General features: G+C 50.8%; 1 protein-coding gene across 7 annotated transcripts in view; it reads left to right on the top strand.

Moving 5' to 3' along the window:
• Positions 1 to 25985, top strand: part of PACS2 (phosphofurin acidic cluster sorting protein 2) — a 77151-nt gene extending 51166 nt beyond the window's left edge. For 4 of the 7 annotated variants that reach the window (XM_036387730.1, XM_054515749.1, XM_054515748.1 and 1 more), the window contains exons 17-25: positions 925 to 1035; positions 2943 to 3051; positions 4902 to 4934; positions 9609 to 9651; positions 13001 to 13043; positions 14202 to 14337; positions 17521 to 17747; positions 20216 to 20329; positions 21281 to 25985. In XM_036387730.1, coding sequence (XP_036243623.1) covers positions 925 to 1035; positions 2943 to 3051; positions 4902 to 4934; positions 9609 to 9651; positions 13001 to 13043; positions 14202 to 14337; positions 17521 to 17747; positions 20216 to 20329; positions 21281 to 21399 — 935 coding nt within the window. In that variant the 3' untranslated portion in view covers positions 21400 to 25985. The remainder of the gene's footprint in view (positions 1 to 924; positions 1036 to 2942; positions 3052 to 4901; positions 4935 to 9608; positions 9652 to 13000; positions 13044 to 14201; positions 14338 to 17520; positions 17748 to 20215; positions 20330 to 21280) is intronic. The other 3 variants (XM_036387731.1, XM_036387732.1, XM_054515750.1) reach the window with 1 other exon arrangement.
• The last annotated feature ends 1589 nt before the right edge of the window (positions 25986 to 27574 follow it).

Here is a 27574-nt window from a genome sequence, read left to right as displayed (position 1 = left end):
GGCTGGGCAGGGTGATCCTGGCACACCTTTTCTCCTGTGTTCAAAGACTGTAGAGATAGTTGCTAGGGGGCGTTGTCTGTTTTGGGGACAGAGATGTCCTAAAAGGAAAGTGGCCTAAAATAATGAGCCCTCCCAGGGCAGAGCTTGTCGCTTGAGCACCTTCCCTGTCCTGCTCAGTGTAAGTGTGCAGTCAGATGTCCAGGCAGGGCTGGAGGCTGGACACACCAAGCTTCTGCAGGAGGTCTTTCCATGCTCATGGAGGAGCTGGGCCACGAGGCTCAGGCAGAGTAAGCAGGGACCTGCTGCACGTGCCAGTGTTCACTGAGTCCTGTAATCCTGGGCTCTGCTTTCTGCCTCAAATTGCAGCCTAGTTATTGAGCTTATAGCCCTTCTCCACAGATTAAACAAGCCTCCCTGGGTTGTTTTTCCTGCCTGGGGGCAATTGCCTCTTCTCAGTGTTGTGGAATAGCTGTGGGGTACAAATGGTGCTTGGAGGAAGGGATCTGGCCCCTCCTGGCAGAGGTGGCCTGGCTGTGGTGCAGCCTGTGGGCAGGAAGGGCTGTTTGGGAGAGCTGCTTGCAAAACTGAGAGACATGGAGAGCTGTAGAGCCTTTGTGCCTTCCAAATAACTTATTTCCTCAGCAGTTTCCCAGTCCTGTTTCCTTTGGCCTTTTAAAATTTAATTTGTTAGGGGGAAGGTTCAAGTGAAAGATAGCAATGTGTTGAAGCAGTCTGCACTGGGAAGTCTGTTTGCATGCTCTTGTAGAGATAAGCTGGACTAAATGACTCGGTTATAATTGAAGAAGTTTATTTCTGAGGTGTCTAGTGTGGTTTTGATTTTGGGGTTGAATTCCTTACAGATCAAAGCCATGCTTGTGTTCAGTACTGGAGAGCACAGCTGTGATGTTTTCCTTTCTTTCTTAGGCTCTCATCCAGTGGCCAAGTATCTGGGGTCTGTAGATTATAGATACAACAACTTCTTCCAAGATCTAGCCTGGAGAGATCTGTTCAACAAACTTGAAGCACAGACCACTGGTAAGACTCTGTGTCTGTCTGGCCTGTGTGGGATGAAAAGCTTGAGTGAGTAATTTTAGCAGAGGTCAAGTAAATACAAGAGGAAGCAGACAAGTGGTTTTGTTCCTCTTTTCTCCTCACTACACCACGTTCCCATTTCAGATGCTGACCTTTCTAAGTCTTGCCCATGGTGGTTTGCAATCAGTTATGGGCTCTCAGAGGCATTAAGTAGCTGCCTGTGAGTCATGCTGTTCTTACCTAGCTCTCAGCTTTGTTCTTTGATGTGGAGGTCTTGCTCCTAAGTTCAGTACATTGCTTTCCTTCAGGAACTGTGCAGCCTAAAACGTTTGGAAAACTGGATGCTCTGGGAAGATTAACTTCTGTTAGTTGTGTGTGAGAAAGTTCCTGCCAGCAGACTTGAAAACATTCTCATTAAAGAAGAATTTTGTTCTTCACCAGTGTGGTAACGAGTGGGAGCTGCCCTAGGTCAGACCAACAAGTTCCTGTTCTGATCTGAGTTTGTTCTAGGCCAGATTAAAGCCTTACTTCAGTTGAAGTACTAATTTGTTTAAAATATGAATGCTTACACTTTCTTCCTCCATTTCCTCAAGAATGGAAGGAAACAGGAGAAAGGAGGATTTTCCACATTCAGAGCTACGTGAAGGCTTGAGATTTGATGCTGTTGTGGCAGCATTGCCCACACAGAAATTTCATTAGAAGAAAAAAGCTTTGAAGTTTGTGTAGCACCATGAGTGTTGCAATGTGGTTCTCCCTGTTGGAATTGCAGAGTTCCTGAGACTCCCAGGATGCTCCTGGAAGTCCTCTAGCCATGACAGGAGGAGAGAGACCTCTTCAGGGGTAATTGTTCAGAGCTGTTTCCAGCAGATGGGGACATGGCTGGACAAGGCCTTGGGCAGCCTATTCTGAAGATGAAGTCAGCCCTGTTTGGAACAGGGGGCTGGACTAGAAATCTCCTAGTGTGCTATCCAAGCTACACTTTCCCTTAATCCTGAATTCAGGGAAGAACTGGTGTATGGAACTGGTTTCCTTTAATTACTTGGTGCACTTAAAAATGCAGAAAAATGTCAATACAGACTTGATTTTTGTGTCTGAATTAGGAATACTTCATTACCTGTAGAAACCCAGAAAAAGCCATATCTGTTCCTTAGTTGATTGTCTGCTATAAGGAAAAGTCCACTTCATTTTTGTATAGTGCAGACTTTGTACATTCTGCATTTTTGTCTGTGTGGTGGCAGCTGCACAGGAACTCTGTAATGGCACAAGAAGATTTGGCAGAGAACCATAACTCTTACGAGTTCACTGTTCAAATACAAAGAGTCTGGGGTGAAATGCCCATTTTAAAGTATGGAAGTGCCTGCTGAAGGTCACTTGTGTTCCTGGGATCTCACAGTTGAGGCTCTTTGGTTGAAACCAAAGAAGTATGGAAGGCATTTAGGAAATGTCTTTGTGTCAACTTGAATGAACCACAGTCTCACAAAATCACTGGATCTTTGTGCTCTTCCTACCCTTGTGTGCCCCTCAGTCTTTTTAGGCCAACTGAGCAGGGCCATGAGTTCATTAGAAACTCAGGTAACTCAGTGCTGGTGTAAGAGCAGCTCACCTGAGAGACATGGCCAGGCACTTTATTCAGCAGACACCTGCAGCCAAGGCATGAAATGTCTAAAGCTGACTCTGGGCAGGGACAAAGAAAAGCTTTTAACAAATCGAAAAGACCCCAGATTTGGTCAGAAATGCTGAGTACAGATTCAGCTTTACTGCGCTCTGGGGTAGGCAGAGCTTCTTGTGCAAGGTGCACAGCTGGCTGGGCACCACCAGCAGGTGGAGGCCAGGGCTGGCATGGTCTGAGGGAGGCCAGGGCTGGCATGGTCTGAGCAGTCATTGAATGCTTTTCCCTGTGTTCTCTGCAGTTTCGGATGCGCCCGACGTCGTGTCCCGGATAACTCAGTACATAGCAGGGGCAAACTGTGCTCACCAGCTGCCCATTGCTGAAGCCATGCTGACCTACAAACAGAAGAGGTATGGCCCCCTTGTCCTGCTGGCTCCCAGCACCAGCTGCTGCTTGAGAGCAAAGTGCTTTTCTCATGTCGTGCCAGCAGTCTGAAAACCAAACAGCAAAGCCCTTGGGAGCCTGCACCCAGCAGTGTGTCCCACTCAGGGAATCTACAGCAGCAGGGTTACTTTAAGTGCAGAGATTCTGTTTTTTGAAGATGTAAGAGGTTTTGGGAAGTGCAGGCTAAGCAGGATGGGGATGGACAAGTTTTATGTGCTTAGGTTCCAGAGATCTCTCACCACAGTGACCTTGGGTGTGTCAGACTGGACCTTGGCATTCTCCCACAGAGTATCTTCTGTGAGACCTGACCTTTTTTACATTGGCATGTAGGGAACTAAGCCCCTTACTTTTTGGAGTGTAAATAGCAGAGCTTCTTGCAGGAGAGACAAAATCCTTGTTGATTGGCAGTTGCAAGCTACCAGGACTCCTGCTGGGGAGGGCTGACATTCACTAGATTTCATTTTAGCTTTTCTTAAGGGATAAGCAGGCTGTAGGAGGGAGGACTGGGGCCTGAAAACAAGATTCAGGAGTAGGTAGGGCCTCCTGTGGCCATGGTCCAGGAGGAAGAGTAACTGTCACTGAAGGGTAGAGAAGCATTTCTGTCATGGGACAGAGGAGAATGATAGATTTGAACTCAGCTGATGTGAGTTTCCTCAGTTAGGGACTAGCAACTCCCTATGAGATGTGGATGTTGTTAATTTTTAATTACTTCTATTTGATTTTTCATTTTTGGTCCATTAACATCTCTTATTAGTGTCTCCTTTGCCTAAGAATTGGGAGAAATTGAAAGTGTGGGTAGCATCACTTTTCCCCCTTCTTTTTGGAAATTCTCATAGTATATTTCTTTTGCATTCCTGTGGAATTCCTTCTGCTCTCACATTACCGTGCAGAAGTGATTCAGTGAAATTTCACCCATTCTACCTACATGTTTTTCCTGTATTTCCAGACTGACTAGTCAAGTAAAAGACACTAGTCTAGTCTCTTCATGTATTTGTGGACTTCTGTTAAAGTTAACATGATAATAAGGATGAAATTTAAAGAGCTACAGAGCACTTGAAGCTCTTGCCTTCAGTTCTGCATTTATTTTTGGTGTGAAGGCTTACCTTGGTTACCAGCAGGGAGCTCAGACACCTCAGTGCAGTGGGAATCCCTTCTGAGGCTGCCTAGTTCTTCCTATGCACCCTTCAGGTGCTGGGTTCTGCACTGCTTTCCACTGCCTCCTCCATCCTGTTACAGCTTCATTTGTGTCATTAAAACACATTTAAAGGTTTTGACTTTTTAATGTGTCCAGAAGGTCAATTCAGCACTTTGTTGGAAAACAACTGAAATGTATTTGAGCAAGCTCTGCCCTTTTCCCCCCCCAGCAGTGTGCAGGACTGCTTTACCAGGCTGGTCTGATCCATTTTGGTTTGACACCCTTTGGACTCTGGTGCCATGCCTGAAGCAGTTCATAGTTTTCATTTAGGAGGTTATTGGGAAGAGAGATTTCTGGAACTCAGCCAGACTCTGGCATAACCTACAATCTCTCAGTATTGCTGTGTGTCTGCCTTAAAATAACTTCTGCTTTCAGGTCAGTGCCCTGTGAGCAAAGGAGAGTGAGCCAGAGGCTTTCACTGGAGCATGGGCAGTTGTCTCCTGTGTCCCTTCCTTTAGGAATGGGGGTCTCTGTCACTGGCAGCAATTTAGAAAGGGTATTTTTAAAAGCAACACAGAAATTGTGTCTTCATTAGCACTATCTAAACAAATGTATCACTTTGTTGTAAGTATAATAACATAATAACACATTTATCTTTTTCTTTGGTTGCTTGCTGAAAAGGAAAAAGAGCTTTCATTTTGATTTTACCATAAGGTATCAGTTCCTTTTAGGTTCCCTCTCCCAGCTCCTCTCTTTTCCCAGTGAACTGGTGATTTGTGCCTTGTTTAACAGGTCCTGCAGGTCTGGGATGCACAGTTTGTGCTTTGGGTTGAATTCTGCTCACTGCTTTGAAACCATGGCATCTGCTGGCAGCCTGCAGCGTTGAAAGTGACTGCTGTGCCTTTGTACCACACATTTGGGTTCCCAGGATGTAGACTGAGTGGGAATGAAGGAGTTGTTCAGAGAGTAGCTTAGAGCAGTACAGCAGTACAACATGGAGAAGGTGGAGGTTTTTCTTTGCCTTTTCCCTTAGCCATCAGTAGATAGAGCATAGCTCCAGAAGGATCAGGATTGAGTAAAGGCTTTTCAGTTCCCATCTGTTGGAGCTGGAGTGCTGTAGGTGGCACTCAGTGGCTCAGGGTGGGGATCAGCTGTGCAGTGTCCGAGTGCACACCAGCAAATCTGTAATCAAAAATTTGAGGACTAGTCTCTTACTGGCAGAGCACCCCAAACATATGGGACTTCTCTGAGGTTAAGAAAGAGAAGACAGATGTGTGCTGGCAGTGGAGCTGTGCTCTCTGAGCTGCCTCCAAACCCCCATGCTCTGCAGGGTCCCCTGCTTTGAATCATATGATTATTGGGCATTTTTTAGTTTGTACTCAGCACACAAAGTTACGGCAACTCCCTCCCCCTTGAGGCCAGAGGTGAATGGCTTCTCCAAGGCCAGCTTTCAAGGCAGTGGTCCAGGTAGAAACAAGCAGCACTACCTACAAATTCATTGCAAAAGAATTCTCCCAGAATCCTGGCATTTGCTCTGTTAAACAAGTCCTAGTGGTGCAAGGAAAGCCCAGCCAGTGTCTAGGATGTAGCTGTATGTGATGAGCTGCTTTACAACTCTCTTGCCAGCTGTTCCTGTTCTGACCCCGCTCTCTGCCCCTGCCCTTGTTCTGTTTGTCATGGCAAAGGTTGGCGCATGAACTGCCTGTGATGGACTGCAATGGTGCCAAAGCTTTGTCCTGGTCTTCTGCAGCATCTGCTGACCTTACCTGAAAGCACAGGGGCTGGCTGTGAGGAAGGGGGTTCACAAAGGAAATCAAGTGCCATTGCAGCTCCTCTGAGTTACACTGGGTGACTGACTCTGTCTGTGAGCTCTGGGAGAAGCCCTGGTTACTGAATTCTGAAGGAGCCGTGCAATCCAGGCAACACCTGGGGAGCTGAGACCCTGGGGATGGGGTGGGCTTCTCACCAGGAGGGGCATGTCGCTGATGTGTCTCTGCATTGCTTTCTTGAAAGAAATCCTGTGGTATTTGAGGCCTGGGCGTCAGCTCTCACACATTCCCAGTGCAGCTGGATTGCTGGGCTGGTGTCACCCACTGTAATTCAGTGCCCAGCACAGCTCATGCCTTGTGGCTTCTGGATAGCCCTTGCATGAATCTGGGGAGCAGCCTGGCTGTTGGAAATGGAAGCATTGTTCACTTGTCAGGGCAAGGACTGGATCACTGCCTGCCTGGTTATGTGTTTACCAAAAGCTTTTGGGAGCACTTCCCAGCTCTTGCTCCGAGTTCCCTTGGTTTGAAGGGCTCCTGGGCAGTAGGGAGCACAGATTACACTGATCCTGCCTGCTGTGTGTCTCAGAGGCCCTGCAGGGGAGTGGCTGAGCAGTCCAGGTCATTGCTCTGAGTGCTTCTCCTCAAACACACCCTGCAGCAGCTCCTGGACCTGAATCTGGCTGGCCAAGAGGGGCCGGCTCCCTCCTCTGGCTCAGCAGAGCTCATCTTATCTGCTGGTTACTGCAGGAAACTCCTTGGGCAGCTGCTGGAAATGCAACAGGAGTGCAGCAGAGGAGAGTCAAGGCTCAAGAAATTATGGATGTCCTGTTGGTAATGTCCAGCCCACCACAGGAAAGTGAAGATGCTGGAAAGGAGGTTTTTGGGAAGGCTGAGAGGAGACTCATGTGATGTGTCATGAGGACCTGGTGTTGCTTTGTCCCTTGTTTGGTTTGGCCCTGGTGGAAGCAGGACAGTGTTAGCCAGCTGACAGCTGGGGTTGCCCAGTGGGCAGGACAGATTTCATGTCATAGGTGAGTGAAGAGCTGGTGGTGGTGCCTGGCCTGACAGTCCTTCAGTGACAGAAGTCCTCTCTTTTCTGTTGCCTCCTTCAGGACTAGACTCGAATAAAGGTGGTGCCTGAGACCCTCCTGGTTAGAGAGATGACACATCAATTACTGCTAAAAATCACAAAATTGGGCCAGATTTGGCTTTAAATTACAGCTGAGGTACCAGGGCCTTCAGAAGCCCTGTGGGTAAAAATAAAAAAAGCCTTGGACATGTGGAGTTAACCCTCTGCAGCCTGGGAATCTGTGCAGCTGAGGTAATGAGGGGAAGCTGCCTTTCCAGAGTTGAGAGATACTTTAGTTGCAGGGCTGTGATAGGAGGAAGAATTGAAACAGCTGTTACCAAGGTGAAAGGATTCTGAATTCACATTTTGGGATCTTGAGATCCTGAAGAACAAAAATTGGGAAGAGCATGAAGGAAAAAATGAAGAGCAAGCATGGTCATCTCATCTTTTCTCTCATTCACAAGAAGAACAGCTGTTTTGATAAGCTGCATACATGAGCAAGAGCAGAGTTCCAGGAGGGCATGTGACAGGACTAGGCTGGCTGAGCTGAAATCCAGCTGGATTGCTTCTGGAACAGCCTGTGCATCGCTGTGGGCCCTGAAAAATGGTGGCTGAAGGAAATGATGTATTTCAGAGTTGGCCCTGAGCTCTCTGCCGTGGGAATCAGAGCTCTCAGGGGAACAAGAATGAGTTTTCTGCTGGAACTGGACATGGTTGGTTTGTTCAGAGCTCGGAGCAAAGCCATCCAGTAGCTGAGAGATGACTGGGTGGCTGTGGTGCTTGGTGAGTGGGACTCGCTTTCTGCCAGCCTCCAAGCCCAAGGAGCTGAAGGAAAGAGAAGAGAGCTGAGCCTCTGTTCTGTGCCTCTCCCAACAGCTCTGTGGTTTTCTCCTTTCCCTTTGCAAACCTGGAGCTGGAAACGTGCTGTTTGTAGGAGATGTGTTTGCTGGGCCCTGCAGAGGTTTTTGCAAAGATGGGACCTTCCTGCCTTCCAGCACAGAATCAGGGGCTTGGTCACTTTGTCCTGTGCTTGAGGACAACAGTGAGGGTGCAGTGCCTGAGGGTGTGAGGTATGAAGGGAGCAATGGCCCTGGCTTTGCCTTAAAGATGGATCAGCAGAGCTGAGCCAAAGCGAGACGCTGTTTGCAAAGTGGTGCTCTGCTTTGGACCAGAGGGAGCTCTGGCTGAGTCATGTTCACTGCAATTTTATGGCATCCTTTCCTTGGGGCTTAGAGGAAAGTGTCCAACCTGTGCTGATCACACAGGTTAACAACCTTTGTGCATTTGGTGCATTTCTGATCCGTACTGGAAATAACACAGAAAGACCTGCAGTATTTATGCTACTCCCAGCTAAATTCTGGATGAAAGCAATGCTGGATGGATTTTCCTGAGCACTGGGGGATGCACAGGAAGAGAAACATGAGAAGTCTGTGTTTGTGTGCTTCCTACCTGTTTCCTGTGCTCAGTCACTGAGAAATGTGTCTTGCCTGTGCAGTCACTTCCCTCTGCTGAACTGTAGCTCCTCCAAACATGTGGATGTGCTCCTGTGGTCTTCTCCTCACCCTGTGGGTCCATCTCTGACCTCTGTTGCCACTGAAGGGAGCAATGGCTCTGCAGGCCCTTCTGGCCTGCCTTCCTTCTCGTCCATCTCTTCCTCCTCTTGCCTTTGCTGAGTCTCCCCCTAATCCCTGCTGGGTTTGACTGTGCCCTTCATTGCCTTTCATTGCTTCCTGGCGGGGCCCAGAGCAGAGTGGCTCTCCAGATGTGTGTGGTGTTGTCTCCGGCTGTTTCTGAGGCTGGTGTGCCCTTTGGTGGGCTGGGCCCGGCTGTGGCTGCGTGCGCCGGTGCCGGGGCTGTGCCCGTGGAAGCTGCCGGCAGCAGGGAGGGCCTTGAGGGCGCGGCCATGAGGGCGCGGCCATGAGGGCGCGGCCGTGCTGGTGCTGCAGCTGTAATGGCGGGTCCCGGCTTGTAACGCGGCAGGGCCACGGCTCGGGGACGTGCCGGCCGTGGCACCCGGCTCCAAGGGGGACGTGCCGGCCTGTGGCACCCGGCTCCATGGGAGATGTGCCCCATAGTAGATGTGCCGGCCGTGGCACCTGGCTCCAAGGGAGATGTGCCGGCCGTGGCACCCGGCTCCAGGGGGGGACGCCGGGAGGCCGTGCGGGCACAGCGCCCCGGGCTCCAGTCAGTAACACCCCGCGCTGTGTGTTGTGGTGGCACAGATCCATTTCCTCGCAGCTGGAGGCCGTGTGTCTGTGGTGACTGCCATGCCATCCAAGCATGTTCCTCTGTGGAGCGTGAGGGAGGGAGGGAGGAAGAGCCTTTCCCCCCGAGACTGCCGTAGGCTGTGCTGCCCCGTAGGCTGTGCTCCCCCGCAGGCTGTGCTCCTGCCGGCCCTGCAGGCTCCCGTGCCGGCAGGGGCCTCGAGAAGAGGCTGGACTGGCGCTTGCATCCTGTCCGTCCCTGCTGCATGCTGGAATGCCACCTATGGAGTGAGTATGGTGCGGGATGGAGGCGAGCTGCTAACAACTCTCTTCTCTTTGCCTTTAGCCCCGACGAAGAATCTTCGCAGAAGTTCATTCCCTTTGTCGGGGTGAGTGTTGACGTGGTGATGCTGTCTCAAGCAAGCTGAAATATGTTCTCAGGTGTTAACCTAAACTTACCAGGTTTCTGGAGTGGAGCAGAAGCCATTGGGTGCTCTAAGGCAGATGATCAGCATGAAAATCTGTCTCATGGTTGGATGCAGCTGCCTGATATTTAAGCAAACCTCTAAGACACTTTAATAAACTGCAGGGTGTATTTTCCTTCTCAGACAGGAATGTGATGTGTCCCTGGAAACCTGATCATAGGGATGCTGTGCCTAGCATTGCCCTGGTTGATTGCTTTGGCCAAATTTGCTATTCCAGTGTCATTTCTCTGCATGCTTGTCACTGATGGTCTCCCATCCTCTTAGCATCCCATCTGTTCCTGGGAAGTAAGGAGTACATCCCGGCAGGAAGGCAATTTATACCACTGTTATTTATTTGGGATAGTCCCTCATTTTTCCCCCTGTCCTTAAGTGTTCCCATCTGAGGTGCAGAGTGTCTGGACAGGGCTATGTTTGTTCTTCTGTCACTGTATTTCGTGCACTATGTGCTTTTTGCCTTTTCTAGCTTCCCTCTCCTTATTTGATCATGCTCTTCAATTCATTAAGTTTTAGGTGTAAAGTCATTGACCTGCAGCCAGAAGAAATCCCTTGGCTGCTCTTCAGCTCTGGGATGTCCTCTTCCCAGTTCCTGCTGCTGCCTTGTGTGCTGGCCTGCTCAGTGTGACCCTGACACGTCCCCTCTGTGTCCCTCGGTGTGTCAGAGCTCCTCTGAAATCCCATGGCATTTAAAGAGCTTAGTCTCTCTTGCCCTCAAGCTGACCCTGCTTTCACTCTGGTGTCTCCTCATAGTGAGAGTGTCTCTCTGCAGCATTCCTGAGATGACAAGCTGCTTTTGTTTGTTGATGGAGAGAGGCCTTCTGCAAAGGCAGAGAGACACATCTCCCCAATTTGTGCCCTGCTGATAAGCTTTGCTGGCAACTTGTATCTCCCATGAACTGCAATTTCTACTGATGGACTGTTCTTACAAAACAGCCGTTTCACCTTTCCCACTAACATGGAAAGCCTAGAGGACTTGGAACATCCCAGACTGTTTTTGGGCTCTGCAAGCTTTTTTTCAGGACTGATTTAGTCCTGAATTTTGTGCAAGCAAATGGGGCTCAGAGTGTGTATCCAGTTTCTCTGAAATGATTGTCGTCCTGACATTAGCACTGCTTTTCCAGTCTGGATTTGGTTATCTGAAAGTGGTGGAATTGCTTTATTGTGTACATACCATTGCCAGCTCCCCAAAAAAACTTGCCTTGAAAGAACAGAATGACTTCCTGTGTCACTGGTGGTGAGGGTCAAATCAGTGCTGCTTGCTCCTGATTCTGAAGCATTCCTGACACCGTAATGCCCTGTGAAACACATCTGGAGAGAGTGAAGGGCCACTTGCAGGTGTCTCACAAAGTCTGAGGCATGACATGAGCACTGAGGCTCTTCCCTTCAGCTGCAGCCTGCTCAGAGCTGTTGGACAAGGAAGAGAGGGAGCCAGTGACTTCTGGGTTTGCAACTGATGTTGGCTGCACTCTTGGGCTTTTGGGGTGCAAAACCTGGTGTCCTGCAGCAGGACTGTGCAGTCTCTGACCCAGAAATGGGCAGGGCAGTGCCATGCTGCTCAGCTGGGCTCAAAGTGGTGGGAGTGGAGCCTTACAAGGGGCCAGGCTCAGACTGCTGTGGGCTGACAGCCAGTTGCCAGGAGAGTTAACAGGATGTGCCTCTTCCTGGAGGGACAGGGGGCTGGCTGCTGCAGCTTTCCTGGATGGAGCCCTGCTGGAGCTGCAGTGTTGTCATGCACCTCCCCGAGTGCAGGGAAGGGAAAGTGTTTAACCTTGTGTTCCTCCCATGTGTCTGAACTTGAGCATCTTCAGTCAGCCAACAAGGAGGAAAAGGCCAGAAGAGATTTCCTGCCTGGCTTGCAGATCAAGGTGGCTGCAGGCAGTTTTCTGTGTTGTTTGTCCCTCCCCAACCCTGCTCCCCTTGTTCACAGCCAGTGACAGTTTGTGGAATATCCTCTTGGCATTTAACACATACAGCACAAATGGCTACTGCACTCCAGAGCCTGAGTTGTCTGTTTTTTGGGTGGAGACTGGCCAAACTGAGCTGCAGCCTCTCCCAAGCCTGTGAGCCCTCAGGGAGCCTGTGTACACACTGCTGAATTCATGGTGGCTTTTTCAAGACTGGATCTAAATGAGAATCCACCAGAGAGCCTGACAACTCTCCAGGATCTACTGTTGAGCATACGTCTCCCTGCCCTCCTCTCTCAAAGCGTTTTGCTTCTAAGACTAAACTTTTTTTTTCTTTTTTTTTTTGGACCCTGTGTTACAGAAATGTGCTCCCTAGAGATGTGGTCCAGACATGGTCATGTCTGAACTTAATGACCTCTGTTTTCAAACCACACAGCCTGTGTGACATCGGTGCTCATTCTAAAGCAGTTTTTATTGACCTGAGCTCCCTTGGCAGCTCTTTCCCATTTGTCAGCATTTGTGTAGGGTAGACATTATCCATGGAGACAAGTTTCTTAAGGACCTTAAAAAGGCTCTCTTCTCTGCAGTGTTAAGAGTGATGATCCCTGTGTACCATAGCAGATTATCACTGCAGAAGGTCTCTGCTTTTATATCACATGGGACCACTTTATCTTTCTAGGCATGGTGTGTTCTTGGGAGTTTGTTTGCAGCATGTTCTGTTCCACAAGCTATTGCCAGTGACATTTATCATTAATCTTGATGTACCAGCTGGTGACTGGCCACACACGTTTGTGCCCTTATTGCAGTGTGATCTGGATCGTTCTGACCTGTCCATGTGGTGGTTTGTCCCTGTCTGCCTCCAGAGGCTTTGGTAGGGGCTTTATCTTCTTTGATGGGCACATCTCTTGTTTAGAGAATGGATAACTCTGATCAGGAACTGTACTTTGTTGCTTCTGTGGTTTCTTCTCAAACCCCAACTATGCTGCACCCTGGAAGGGGCTGCTCCTGAGCAATGGAAGCAGTGTGTCTGCAATCAGCAGGTGCATCCAAGCAGTGCTGAAGGGATATTTCTGACCCTTCTCCTCCCTGTAGTTGGCATAGCTTGGAGCTGATGGGCTGCAGAGCTGGGCAGGTCTGTGCTGTCCTTTGTGTGGGTCAGGTCAGGGCTGTGAGCTGGCACTGCTTGGCTGGACATTGCCAGGACCTGCCAGGCTCTTAGAGGACTCCTTAACTACTCTGACTGCAGGGACAGTGCCTTGGGGAGTGCAGAGATGAGCTCAGGGCTGGGGTTTGGGTTCCTGAAGTGCAGGGGGCTCTTGTTTGATAGAGCTCTTCTGTTCTGCCCCCTTTAGGTGGTGAAGGTTGGAATAGTGGAACAATCTTCTGCAACATCAGGTAAGGACCATCCTGTGTGTGTGCTCTCTGTGTGCTGCAGCATGGGAGCCTGACCTCACAGGCTGGGCAGACTCGTCCATCACTGATGCCTTGGAGCTGGGAGGTGGAGTTGGATTTTATTAGCTCCCAGTGGTTTGTCTGCAGAAAGAGAGCCCTCTCTCTTGGGAGACGCCCTTTTTTCTTTGTTACTTTACATGGAGCTTCAGGCCAGCTGAAATTCCCACACCTACATCCAGGGAAGCTCTACTCTCATGTTTCTGCAAACCCCATTTTTCTAATGTTGTCAGTGGGGTGGATTCACTGTTACACTTCTTTGAGGTTCCTGCTTCAGCCTGAGGAGGGGGTTCATCAGAAGTTCATGCCTGTCTCCCTGCAGTGGGCTCAATTGCTGAATGAAATTGATCTCAGTGCCTGAGAACTTGTGGGTGGGCAAAATTTTAGACCCATTTATTTTTTACTGGAGGAGGTGCAAAGCTGTTATGCAGAAGGATACTGTCTGCTTACAGACACAGACATGGAGTGGTGCTGTTTTGTCAGTGCAAACTTATTTTTTCCCTCCATATGCACAGGACTATTGTTTTCCTCGTGTTGGGATTGTTTCTTGTTTTGCTTCACTGTCAAACCCAGATTCTTGTGGCCTGGGTGACACACAGGTTTGTGCATGGAGGCAGCCCTTCTGTGGGTCACTCCTTGCTGTCACAGTGCTCCCACCATCCTAAAGGGCCAGCAGGAAGGGGATGAGACCTTGGTTGTGGAGGCAGATGGAAGGGGGAGATCCCTGTGGTCGCCCAGAGGTGCTGGATTCCAAGAGGGGTGCTGCCCTGCAGTGGTTGCAGGGGGAGATTCCCTGTAGGAAGGAGATCAGTGGGCAGGGCTGTGGCTGTGCAGGAGGCTCAAAATCAGCTGGGAGCAAACCCTGGAGAGCAGGTGCCAAAGGAGGAGCCCCAGGAGTGTCAGTGTTTGTGCCTGCCTTGGACCCAGACACACAGAGCCCCTCAGAAGTGTGGAGCCAGTCAGAACTGATGGGCCAGCTGACCTCTGGATTGAATCTGAACAAAACCTGTGCAGCAGGAGTGTGGACAAGGAGATTGAGCTTTATCCCAGTGTTCTGTGCTGTGAGACAAACCCAGACAAACAGTTTCCCTTCCTTTTTTTAAGGTGACTCTGATGACGCAGCTCCCTCAAGTTCCGTTGTCCTTTCTTCCACCCCGCCTTCCGTGTCTCCTGCTGTGAAAGAAGCCTCCCCCACGCCCCCTTCCTCACCATCTGTTACAGGCAGCTTCTCCTCCCCAAGGTAAACCATATTTTGTCTCCTTACAGCTCCATTGGTTGGCTTATCTGGCATACACGTGGCTGAGAACTCCAAAGGAAAACCAATAGTTCTTCCTTCATCCCTAGCAAACATTTGGAGTTGTCACCTTTCTCCTTCACATCTTTTGCCTCTGGAGTGACTGTGTCCTTGCTGAGGCTGCCAAGGGGCTGGGGAGGGCAGGGGGGATTTTGCACTTAGTGGGAAGGCTGCATGTCTCAAGGGCAGGATTCTCTTGGGAAGATATGTATTCAAAAAAATTACTGACTCTTAGTACACATGGGTGCCAGGCTAATCCCTCATGATTGTTGTGTTTGTAAAAGCCAAGTGAGTGGAAGGTCAGAGTGACTTTTGAAGGAGCTGATGACTTTCTCTGTGAGGGTAATGCTGGCAATTGTAAAGTGGAACTGCAGCTCCCATTCATGTGTGTGCCTGAAAGCACATCTGAACAGCAAGGGGATTGCACCTACAGGTAATACTAAGCCCTGGTTTAGCTGAAAATTTTAGGGGTGAAGGGAGGAAACCCTTAGAAAGCTGTCAGTAAGACTTGCCCTGGCCAGGACTCTTCATTTTGTTGCTGCACAAAACATTGTTGTAGCTGTCTAACACTCTGTGTGCAGCTCTAATACTCAGAGGCACTTGGTGAAGTTCCCCTTGATTTTGTTAACTCCCCTGAGCCTCTAAGGGAACATAGCAGCAGTCTTGTGAGAAGGGGAAACTAGAAACATTTGGACTCTGCAGTTGAGGAGAGGAGAGGAAAGTGATAAACCACTCAAGGTGTGCAAAGTCAGGGGGGGTTGGGTTTGTAGAGGGTGGCAGAGCACTGGGACAAGTGCCCAGGGAGGTTGTGGAGTCTCTCCCTCTCTGGAGACATCCCAAAGCCACCTGGATGCATCCCTGCACCACCTGCTCCAGGTGACCCTGCCTTGGCAGGGGGGTTGGAATGGGTCACCTCTAGAGGTCTCTCCCAACCCCAGCAATTCTGGGGTTCTCTGAAGCTGTGGCACAAGAGCTGGGGGCACACAGTGACACTGCAAGAGCTCAGTTAAAAGGGAGAGAGAGGAAGGGACCATGTCTGCCCCTGCTGCTTCTGTGGCAGCAGCATCAGCAGGTCAAAGAGGGGTCAGACAGATTCACAGACAGCAGATCCATTAATGGCTACTAAAGGATGTGTCAGGGACTCCCCTCTAGCATCCCCAGTCCCGTGGTTGTCAGGCTGTGGAAGTGCTAGGGCATGCTCTGAGGCTGGGCTAAGGTGCTCTCCCCAAGCAGCATCCCCTGCTGTCCCTGTTGGGGACAGAATGGGGACCTTTCATCCCACCCCAGGGTGCCCTGCAGCGACCTTTAACCTCTGACCTCTTAGAGTGGCTTTAGAGTTCCCTTTGAACAGGAGGCAATGGAGATGTGAAAGTGCCAGTTTAGGTGCCCAGCCCTGGAAGGTGTTAGTGCCCATTCACCTGTGCCAGGGCCCAGTTCCCCAGGCCCTTCCTGGTGTATCCCTGTGCTTGGATGGCAGGAGAGCCCCTGTGCCCCAGCAGCAGCTGGCTGGCAGTGCAGAGGGCTGGGGGCTGGGCAGGCTCCAGGGAGCAGAACTGAATTCTTGTGTGTGAGCTTTGTGTGTGGGTTTTCCAAAGGTGGAAGTGGTTTGGAAACTGGTGCCCCCAAGAGTGTAGGGTATTAAAGCTGTGAGCCATGGATGTGATTAATCTGAAACTGATACCCCAGCTCTAGGAATCTGGTACTTTTTCGTTTCATACTGTGTGGCAAAATCATCAAGAAATGAGGAATTGCAGGTTCAACATTGTTCTATCTTCCCTGATCTCTAACTAAGTGACAGCACAGGGGGTGGAGGGTGACCCAAACTGAATGATTGAGCCATGTGTTTAACTGAGAAGGGAACATAAAATCTTGCCTGGGCCTGGTGAATATTGGGATGCTTTGTCTTTATGACTGAGTTGAGAAATGTGATGCAAAGGAGCTTTGCAACTCAAAGCATCATCCTTAAAGAATCTCACTTCTGAATATTGCCCTGAGAACCAAAACCCTGGTTTTAGTCATCAAAGATGAACTCTGCTTTGCAGTCTGACTTTTAGCTGAATGAATGGCAAAGAAAAGGAAATGATTTGCTGAGAGGACTGTAGGGATGGGGTGTCCTTGTTTTACCTTGAGTTCCTTGTTAGACGGGTGGTGCAGAGAGATGCATATTTCATTCAAGATCACAGATTTATCTTCCTTAACAACTGCCATTTCTCAAACTGGGGACACAGACTGGTAGATAAATTTAGGTTTTTGTCTGGTACTTGTGTATTATTCAACGCTGATTGTCACTGTGTAGGAAGAAGTATAGGCTGACACTTGTAGGTCTGCTGAATGGTGAAGCCCTGCTCCCCTCAGGGTTATCAGTGAGAGGCAGGGGCAGGAAAGGGCTGGAGCTTCCCAGGCTGCTCATCTTACCTTTGCTGGCTCAAGAAAGGGCTGGCAGCATGTTTTGGTGATGCACAGCTGCCACCACATGATGCAAGGAGATTTCAACAAGAGAGCATATCCTGAAATCTGCTGTTGTTTAGCAGACATCACAGGGCTGGCAGAACTTTTTTTTCCCAACAGTGGAATTCCCCAGCAAGTGGCAAGGCTTGGGGATATAGGCAGTTGCAAGAAGCAAGTCAGGGAGACTGGGAATTGAGTGCCTGATGTTGAGGGACCTGCCAAGTCCTTGTTCACCCCAGCTGAGTTGGTTTTGGCAGTGCTGTGCCTGGACAGAGTCACTCATCAGTGCTCAGGGGGCAGCAGCAAGGTGCTTACAGCCTCTTTTCCCCACTCAAAGATGAAGTAATCTGGGCCACCTCAGGAGCTGCCTTTGCTGCTGTGTCACAGAACTCAGCATTGTGTTCTAAGGAAAGTGCTTGTGTGCTCCTTTTCCCACTGCTCACCCTCGTGACTGCAGCAGGTCAGCTTGTCTCAGCTCACTGAGGTTCTGTGCAGTGGGACCCAGGCTGCGTCTCTCAGGGGTGGCTTCTTGGGCTTCTGTAATTGCTGAGTCTCTCTATGAAATGTCACAGCCTGATTGCCCAAAGAGCCAGCAGTTTATTCTCTGACCAGCAATGCAGCCACTCTGACAAAACCCTGCTGAGGGACACGCAGGAATTACCACCTCCTCTTGTTTCCCAGCCAGGGCCTCGGTGCTGAGCTGATGGGCCTGCAGGTGGATTACTGGATTGCAGCTCCACCCGTGGACAGGAAGAGAGACCCAGAGAAGAAGGACCCCTCCACCACCAAAAACACACTGAAATGCACTTTCCGGTCCCTGCAGGTCAGCAGGCTCCCTGCCAGCGGCGAGATCGCCACCACGCCAACCATGTCCATGACTGTGGTGACAAAAGAGAAGAACAAGAAAGGTAAGGTGTCCTTCTGTCCCTGTCATATTTCCTGAAAAATCCCCAGGATTTCTTCTCCTGGGAAGCTGAGAAGCCTCAGAAAAGAATGAAAACAATAATTTTCTGATTGCTTCTCCTGTGTTTGCTGCTCTGGAATGTGGTCTGGAGATCGTTTACCAACACGTTCTTGTTTAATTGGTTTCCTGTGAATTGTTTTTACTTAATGACCAATCACCATCAGCTGTGTCAGACTCTGAGGAGTCAGTCACGAGTTTTTATTATTCATTCTTGTTAAGCCTTCTGTCTGTATCCTTCTCTTTCTTTAGTATAAGTTTAGTATGATATGATATGGTATATAATTTAATATGATATATGATATATAATATAATATCAGCATTCTGAGAACATGGAGTCAGATTCTTCATCTCTCACCTCGTCCTGGGGACTTCACAAACTCAGCATCCTTCTGTCCCTGTCCTGCTGCTCCAGGACTGCCTGACTTGTCAGTGCTGGATTGCAGCACCTCAGTCCTATTTTTATCCCCAAAGTCCGAATCAGTGGCTGAGGAGTGACTGTGTGAAGTGATAGGGTTTGGAAGGGTGGTTCCCCTGTGTGAGGTGAAAAGGGGATGTGTTCACCCTGGTGGCTGAAGCTAGGATGGTATAGCCCAAAAGAGCAAAGGTGGGGACAGAGCAAGGCCATGCCTGGACAGTTTGCCTGTGTTCCTTGGGAGCCTGCTGGTGCTGTGTTGGGATATTGGATTAGATAAGAGGCAGCTTGTGCCCCAGAACCAGTCAGGGTAAATGAGCCCCTTCTTTCTGGCAGTGTGCTGGAAACCTGGGATAGCTTTACTTTCTGGGATGATATCCCCATCCTATGAGCCTTTAGCTCAAAAGAGCCACAGAGAACGAAAGAGGCATGTAAGGGAAAACAAAAGCCCAGCAAGTATCACAGATCCCTGTGAGGTGACAAAACAGGAGTACCCCTGAACTGGAGTCTGGGGCCTCCCTCTCTCCTCCTGCACACACCACCCCACAAGAGCCAGCGAGGGGATTCAGAACCTGGAGCAAAGTCCTGGGTGGAGCAGCTGAACTGGGGGTGTTCAGCCCACGGAAAAGGAGGCTCGGGGTGACCTTATCACTCTCTACCACTACCTGAAAGGAGATTGGAGCAAGGTGGCAGTCAGTCTCTTCTCCCAGGTAATGAGAGACAGGGCATGAGGAAGTAGACTCAAGGTTTGCCAGGGGAGATTTAGATTAGCTATTAGGAAAAATTTCTTCACCAAAAGGGTTGTGAAGCCCCAAAAGGGGCTGCCCAGGGCAGTGGCGAAGCCACCATCCCCCCATGCTTGGAGGTGTTTAAAAGATGTATAGATGTGGCACTTGGGGACATGGTTTAGGGATGCAGTTGGCAGTGTTAGATTAGCAGTTCAATTCAATGACCCTGGAGATCTGTTCCAACTCAGCAATTCCATGATTTTATAATTCTTATGCTTTTGCACAGAATGCTTTGTGGGTCAAGAGGAAGTGGAAGATTAATACTCTTAAACTAGTGGCTTTATTTTCTCAAACCAAACTAACAAAATGGCATTTTGAATGTTGTCAGTGATTTTGTATTTGCTCCTGGCCTTGGTAATGTGAAACATTTTAGAAATTGAGAACAGCTCTGCAACAAATTATTTTGAAGGAAGCACAAGGCAGTTCTGCATTTATATTTTGCCTGCCAGTAGTTGTCCTTCACAACACCCTCTGCATGTAGGCCTGGGAGTCACTCCTGGGTGGACTCTGAGAGAAGGCTTGGCAGGGCCTCCTGGGCTGCAGGACATGGGTGCACAACCCTGCAGCCAGGTCACTGCCAGGCCAGCACAGCTGTGGCCCTGCTGGTGCTGAGCTGCCAGCCCTGGTGAGACCCTTTGGGAATGTCCTGTTGGTGGGACAGGCAGTCCTGAGACACTCCAAACATTCTTCCCTGGGGGTGGCCCAGCCTGCAGCAGAAGTGTTCAACACCACCAGCTTTTGTGAAACCAGTTTGTACATCTTTGCTCATGCATTTGGACAGTTCTTGGGGAGCTGGATTCTTTAGTTCTCCTTATGCCTTCCCTACCCACCAGCTGCCCCCATTTTGTAATCCCTCCTGCTCTCCAGGTGTCTGTGCAGCCCAGGCTGTGTTGGGCCACAGGTCAGTGCAGCAGGCCTGGCACTGCAGATGCAGATGTTTTCCCTGTATGGTGTCCCAACAGAGGGCCCAGCTCATGCCCTTTGGGGTCAGGATTATGAGCTGGGAAGGCTTCACAAAGAGACATTTAGGAATAAGATGCTCATGTGCATCAGTGACGGTGCTCAGCACTGACAGACTCCTGCCAAAAAGGGAGGATCTTAGGAGTAAGAATTTTCAGACAGGAATGTTTGAATTCAGAAGCTCAAACAAGAATCAGTGCAGCTCCTGTGAGTGGCACAGATTGACCTTGTGCTGGTTTGCTTTTCTTCCAGTGATGTTTTTGCCCAAGAAAACAAAGGACAAGGAGGTTGAGTCAAAGAGCCAGTGTATTGAAGGAATCAGCAGGCTGATTTGCACAGCGAAACATCAGCAGAACATGCTGCGTGGTGAGTGCAGCACTTGCATCCCTGGGGGTGCTGGGGCAAGGCTCACGTGCTGTGATTGTCCTCCAGGCAAAGGGCTGGACTGGTGCCCTGCCCTGTGCCCTGGAGCCAGCATGCTGGGGATATTCCTGGGGAATGGGCTTTGGTGTGCCCAGCATGGGGGAAGGCTTTAATAGGTCTGGGATGTGGGAAAATCCTCCCACAGCTAGCTCTGAGTCAGTGCTCTGGATGAGGACAAGGGTTGGACAGGGCTCCATTCCCCTCTCTGTCATCCCCTGCTTCTCTTGCACATCTGGTGCAAGTGTTGTTGGTGGCAGGTGGTGACATTGTGGCTGCCCCTCTGGGCAGGACACTGGCACATGCTCATGCCACAGCAGGAGCCATATATGCCTCTTGTAGACAGACCTGGAGTGTCTGTCAGTGGAGCTGGGCATCCAGGAGCAAAAATACCCCTGTGGCCTGTTCAGTTAGTAATCCCCAACAGAGGGACCCGCTTGGGTCACCTCCTTCATCCTGGCCTGGTCCCTGTGAGACTGGCAGGCATGAGAGGTGCTCACAGGACACGTGTCACCTCTTTGGGACACATGGATGTCCTGGTGAGAGTGCCAGTGAGGAGAGACTGATGTCCATCTCTGTAAGAGCACATTTGCCCAAAAAAGAAAATGAGGTATGCTGAGGAAATCTGAGAATCCGGATCAGGTGACACTGAAATCAGCAGTGTGGGGAGCTCTGGTGTCAGTGAGCGATGCTGGAACAACAACCTGAGCTCTTCTCCCCAAACCTGGTGTGCTCCTCAGCCTTTCTCCCTGTGAGTGCAGCTGAGTGGGGCAGAGCAGCTGAACGTGGCCAGGCCTCCCTCTGCCGACTGCAGGGGAATTCTGCCAAAGCTGCCTCAGGCTGGCCACTTCCCCTCAGCATTTCCTAACTCTGCTCTCTTTTTACCCTCCCTTGCAGTCCTGATCGATGGAGTGGAGTGGAACGATGTCAAGTTCTTTCAGCTGGCAGCACAGTGGTCCTCTCATGTCAAGCACTTTCCCATCTGCATATTTGGACACTCCAAATCCAACTTCTAGCTGTGCTCGGCGCAGGGACCTTCTGCCCATCCCAAGGACTGCACACCAGGAGCCAGGAACTGCGTGCCAACTCTGACTCGCGTCGCTCTGCCCTCTCCTGCAGAATTAATTACAGATGTGCTTGGATTACTTTTGAATTACTTTTTTCTATTAACTCTTAAGTTTACTACAAAGGAAGGAAGCCCCTTTAAACAAAGGCAAAAAAAAACCCCAACCAACAAACCAGTCTTAAATATAGATGTGCTGACAACGTGAAGTCGTGGGGGAGTTGGCAGGAGCAGGCAACCTGCCCAAGAACACCTACCACTTACGAGCAGATAGCTGAGTAACTGCACTGCTTATTAACCTGAGACCTCATTGGTGTGAGTGGGCTGGGGGAGCCGTGGATCAGCTCGAACAGATTTTGCAGAAGATTGTGTGCATTACGTGCGTTTGGCCCCCGCTCTGTATTTCTAGGAGAAAAGGATGGCCAATCTTTCTTCCTGCTGCCAAAGGATGAGAGATCAGTGAGTCTGGAGGGAGTTCAACTGTCTGGTGTGGAAAACAAAGCCACTTGCAGAGTTAGGGAGGTCTGGAGAGGAGATCCCCTTCGGAGCGTGAAGCCTGCCATAGGGAGAGGCAGGTGTTGGTGCTGAAGCGATGCCTGAGGAGGGTTGGGCAGGAACAGGAATTAGGGAATCACTAAGTATAAGGAAACTCCCGTGTCCCAGGTCTGTGACAATGACCAAACCTGGCCAGTCTCTGTGTTCCCCAGCTGGCTGTGCTGCTGAGGGGCACCACGTCAGTGGGGTCGCTGCTATTACATACTCACACCGATTATTTACCTGTCAATAAAACCTCGTCCAGCCTCGAAAGGGAAAGGATTTTTTTCAACAGCTGCAGATTTTTTTTAATGCTTTCTAAAAAAATAAAATAAAATAAAAACAAAAAATAACAGGAAAAATATTAATTTGCCAAAAAAAAACCCACAAACCCAGGAAGATGAGCCGTTGTCTGTGGAGTGATGCATCACTGTAGTGGCTGGACTGGGAGCCAGCCAGGCACTCTGTGTGTCCAGCTGCCTTCCTGCCCATGTGTCACACTGCACACCTGAGGTGGCACGGGCTGCTCTGTCAGGTGCTGGGTGGGGTATGGGGAGCAGGGTGTTGTTGCCGTGTGGAAGAACAGACATCTCTGGCATTTCAGGCTAAGGGACTGAAATTTCTGATGGGCCCTTTTGGGTCCCCCCTTGTGGGCAAGCCAGGCTCTGTGAGCATTTCCAGAAGGCACTTTCTGAGGGCAGTGATGCTTTTCAACTGTTTTCTTTTTTTTTTTTTTTTTTCCCTGATCCCTTACCCTTGGGTTTCCAAAGGCTTGGGGAGCCTGCTTTGCGCTGCATGGCAGGTCCTGCTCTGCATGGGGACCAGCTGGCTCCCAGGGCAGGTACTGGTGGTGTGCTCTGCTGGCAGGGAGCTTCTGAGGTGAGAGCTGCATCTTGTGCCTGTCACAGCTTGGGCTGCTTCACCAGCTGATGTTGTGAAACCTTTCCCAGCACAAGGGCACCCTGTGTGGCCAGGGCCTGGGTATTCCCTTCAAACCACGCAGTGAGGAGGATGCTGTCCCCAGCCTGGTGGCATGCTGCTGGGTAGGACACACTGTCTAGCTGCAATACTTTGTTCCTCCTGCCTGCTGTGGGCTGGCTCCTGGCTGTGGCAGAAGCTGGGCTGTAGGGGGATGTTGTTGTGTCCCTCAGCTGATGTTTTTGGGTGACCTGAGCTGATGCTCTGGGGCTGTACAGCGTTGCCTAGCAGCAGCAGCGTGGGAGAGGGTGTATAAGCACATCACATCTTTATCGAGGCTGTTGCATCAAAAAAAAAGCTTTGTAAAAAGAGATTAGTCAGTGTGTGATTTCTCCCTCGAATTTCACACTGGTGTGACAAGGGTGATTGGGCTTGGTTCCAGCTGTGTGCAGCCTGGGCAGCTCTGGTGGTGCTGCTGCAGAGGTGGGTTGGACTGACTGACTGCAATAACTTTGTTTACTGGGGGGTGAGGGGAGAACCATCACTGTGCTCCTCTTTGTATTTCAACCTACTGTAAAGAAGGAATCTGGTAGCTAGGACAGGGTTTCCAGAGTCCTGCCTATCAAATGTGTGTTGCCCTGCTGTTCTCTGTGTGTGTATGTGTGTGTGTGTGTGTGTACGTGTGAGAGAAACACTTCTGCTCGTTGCATTTCATGTTGGTTTGTGTTTTGTTCTGACTTTATACAAGTAAATTCATCAGGAGACTCTCTGTACACCTGAGGGCTTGATTTCCCGTGTGGAAAGCTGTTGTTGCTCTGAACTGCGTCTTCCATGCAAGAAAACAGCCTGACTCCTCAGCCTTGTTATCCCAAAGGGAGTCCAGCATGGCAGGCCGGGCCTGCCTGTGGGCAGCTGTGTGCCCAGGGGGTCTGTGGTGTTTCCTGGCCCTGGAGGCAAGGGCTGGCATGCAAATTTGGTGGCACAGCTCTGATCAGGTTGTTGTGCCTCTGTTGTTTCTCCTGTGGAGCCACCTTGTGCAGCTGTTTCTTTCCCTGTCTGGAGTGGAAACAGTTTTCTGTCTCTAAGAAAAATGAGTGTCAAAGCACATGGCTCAGACTGCTTTGGGAAGGAGCTTTAAATCTGGTCCCATGAATGAGTGACTGATCTCAGGTTTCCCAGCTTCCCCACAGTTTCTGGGGAAGTTTCTTGCTGGGACTGAGCTCCACTGACCTGAAGGATCATCACTGTGGGATGAGGAAAAGTTTCTGGGCAGCAGAGGGCCCGTGCCTGCAGAGCTGTGCCAGCCTGTGGGGTTGGGTGGTCGTGGCCATGTCAGCAAGTGCAGAAGGATGGCTTAGAGCAGAGAGCTCTGTGTTCAGCTCTGGAGAGTTTGGGCAGGGAAGGTACATTTCAAATGAAGAAGCTCGGGGGGGCATCTCCCTCATGCTTGCTTTGGAGCTGTGTGGTCTGACAGCAAAGGCAGGCCCTGGGGTGGGCAGCACCTGAGTGGATCTCTAGCCAGGAGGTGCTTTGAAGGTGGTGTCCCCTGGTGTGTCCCTTTCTGTGTCCCAGAGCTCACCCCAGCCCCCCACAGGGCCCGTCTCTCCTGCCCCTCTGGCTGTGGCTTCTCGGAGCTCTGGTTTCTTTTCCAGCTGCTGTGGGCAAGGCCCCCGGCTGGCTCGGGGTGAGCTCTGGGAGTGGCTGGCTCCATGCTGAGCTGACCTAGTTTAGCAGCTCCGGAGAGCAGATGAAAGATGGAAGGGGTTTGTGGCATCATGTTGCACCCTGAGCGCTTCCTGCTCCTCTGGCTTGAATTTCCTGGAGACAAAGGCTGGGCTTGAGCCCTGCCAGCGCTCAGGCAGGGCTGGCTCTGCTGTGGGCACTGGCGGTGTCAGGGACATCTCGTGTGGCTGGTCCAGCTCCGTGCTGCAGTTCCCATCCAGTCCAATTGTCACTTCCCGTGGCAGCGGTGACTGCAGAGCCCTCCTGAATTACACATGACTTCGGGGAGACCCGTGGTCTCTTTGGCTGTTTTGCTGCTTTAGTTAGAACATGAGATAAAGCTTGCAGCTTTATCCTGCAGAGAGGGCAGGGGTAGGTGGCTGGCAGGTTTCTGGGGCTGAGATGTGCTTGTTTGCTTCCCATCATCACACTCAGCCAGGAACCACACTGCCCTGTGCTTAACCTGTGATTGCAGCAAAGGCCCTGTCATGTTTCTCACCAGCAGCGTGTGCTGGTGGGAGCACTGGAGAGCCAGGGCACAGGATGTTGCACCTGGAGTCTCCAAAGTTGAGAGGGAAATCATGTCAAGAGGCAGCAGAACCAGTGGTCTTTTCCTGCTGCTTGGTGTGCTAAGGGGTTGGGAAACGGGATTAGGACAGTGGGGCCATGCTGCTGTAAAGGGCTTGGAGCCCTGGAGCTTTCTGGAAATTAGTTTGGATGGGTCTGTCCCCTTCATCTGGGGGGTCTTGATCTCAGCAGATATTTGAGTGGTGGCATTTTAATGTAGCACTCTCTCTGGGCTTAACCTGGCAGGAGAATGCCAGAAATGAGCAGCAGCATCTCCTGGAGGTTTCCTGGAGCCTCTTCAATGGTATTCACATGGGAGATGTTCCTGGCAGGGCTGGCTCCTGCAGGAAGGATCACTCTGGTGCTTTGGGACAGACTGGGGCAGAAGGGGATGTGCCAACTTGTGAAGCAGCAGGTTGCTGGTTTCCTTAAAGAAGAGGGCCACTGTTCTGGGGCCATATCCAGCCAGCTGCTGGCTGCAGCCCTGGCTGGACAGTGGCTGGAGTGTGGCCTGCCTGGCTCTGGACGCGCCCCAGCCGTGGGGAAGCGCCTGAATTCCGGGGCTGCGTGCCACCAGGCTTGTCCGGACCGTGGCGTGAGAGGGGACGTTACCACTGTGTAGATTCCCGAGCTGTCCATCTGTTTCATTGTTGTATTGTTTGGGTTCTAGGGTTGTTTTTTATGAAGACAGATTAAATGTAAATAGCCTTTTTTTTGGAACAAACTGCAACGTGCTCGACCTCGTCAACTATTTTATGGTACTAATGCAACACTAATAAAACTGGACATGAAAGCACACACCCGTCCCCTGAGTCGTCTCTCAGCAGGGGCTGCTCTGGCATGCCCAGGGCAGTTGTTTGCAGGAGGAAACAGCAGCATGGCTTTCTGCCCTGGGGATTCTCTTGTGTTATTTATCCAGCTGCCACTTCCAGGGCAGAGCTGGTGGATTGGCACGTCCTTCCCAGCACCGAGCCCTCCTGTAGTTTTTGCAGCCCTGCTGCTCTCCTAGCTGCCTCCTCTCCCAGAAGGATCTGCTCAAGCTCCTGCAGCTCTCCTGGATATGACAGCCGTCTCCAGCACTCAGTCCTCACCTCTGCTCAGCAGGGAAAGACCAGGCTGGTGCCTGTTTCTCATCTGGGGGCTGCATTGGATGGACACAGTGGTGTTGGGGTACCAAGGGGGGCATCTTGGGGGGAACACTGAGGCTGTGGGAGCCTGAAGCTGTGTGTGCTCCTGGGAGGACTGTAGGATGGACAGGGATGTGTGGGATTCCAAGAACCTGGGCGTGGTGCTGGGGAGTCAGAAGGTGAAGAGAGGAAGGAAAGAGGGGACCTAAGCTGTTGTTTTGAGGAAGGAAGGTGAAGAAGAAATTGTGAGAAATGGGCCTATGGCTATGGTCCTTAGGATGCAGGATGCTGGAGGCAGAAATGGGAATGCTGTGCTGGAGCAGCCTGTATCCTCACGCTGTCCTGACCCAAGGGTGAGGGGTGGAGGGGTGACAGCTGGTGGAGCAAAGAGCTGGAGTGAAGGGAGCCCCTCAGAGCAGGCCAGGCTGCTCTCAAGGGACACGTGTCTCTGTGGACAGCTCAGATGCTCTGCGTGGCCCGGCCAGGTGCAGATGCATTTATGGCCCAAGCCCTTTGCTGGAAGAGGGGACACAAAGCCCACACATGGTGGCACAGAGCAAGCATTGGATCATTCCAGGTAGGAGGAATGGGGGTAGCTCAGGAGAGGGCAAGATCAGTACTCTGGAGTGCAGAAACAGCACCTAAGGCCACGGAGGGGGTGGTGAAATGGCTGTGGTGAAATGGGGGGGCACCATGGGAGAGCTGGGGGAGACAAACATGTGAAGGCTGTGTTCTGGCTGTGTATTTTCTGCACAGGTTCAGCTGTAAACTTGCACTGATGGCCTGGCTCTATGAAAGAGGCACATCCTGAGCAACACATTTTAGAACCCGTGGAGGAATTTGTCTCAGCAAGTGAATATGGGTGTGAGTGGAGAGGCCTGGGGTGGTGGGAAGGCTCGTGTGCTGCTGGGGGAAGCAGAGGACGAGCCCCACATCAGCAGGGAGAGCACCAACCCAAGTGCCCTTGGCACACTCTGCTCTTGCCTGGAAAAGAGGAGAAAGAAATGAGGGCTGGGTGGAACAAGAATGACTTTGGGTCAGAGTGTAGCAGGTTGCATGCAATGGGCCTGGAGAGCCTCCCTCATTCACATGCACTGGGACAGATGAATTTCTGCCAGGCAACCTAGGCTCTCGAAGCACTGGCATCTTTCTTTTGCAGGTCTGGGCCTTTCTCACACCTTGTGCTCAGACCTTCACTACCATGGGAGAGGTGTCAAATGCAAGTGCTGCCCTGCCAGGATGCACCAAAAGCCTTCTGGG

This window comes from Molothrus ater, chromosome 9, assembly GCF_012460135.2.
Source record: "Molothrus ater isolate BHLD 08-10-18 breed brown headed cowbird chromosome 9, BPBGC_Mater_1.1, whole genome shotgun sequence".
NCBI classification, from domain to species: Eukaryota; Metazoa; Chordata; class Aves; order Passeriformes; family Icteridae; genus Molothrus; species Molothrus ater.
The sequence above is the reverse complement of the archived record's forward strand: the minus strand, read 5'-3'. Positions and strand labels throughout refer to the sequence as shown.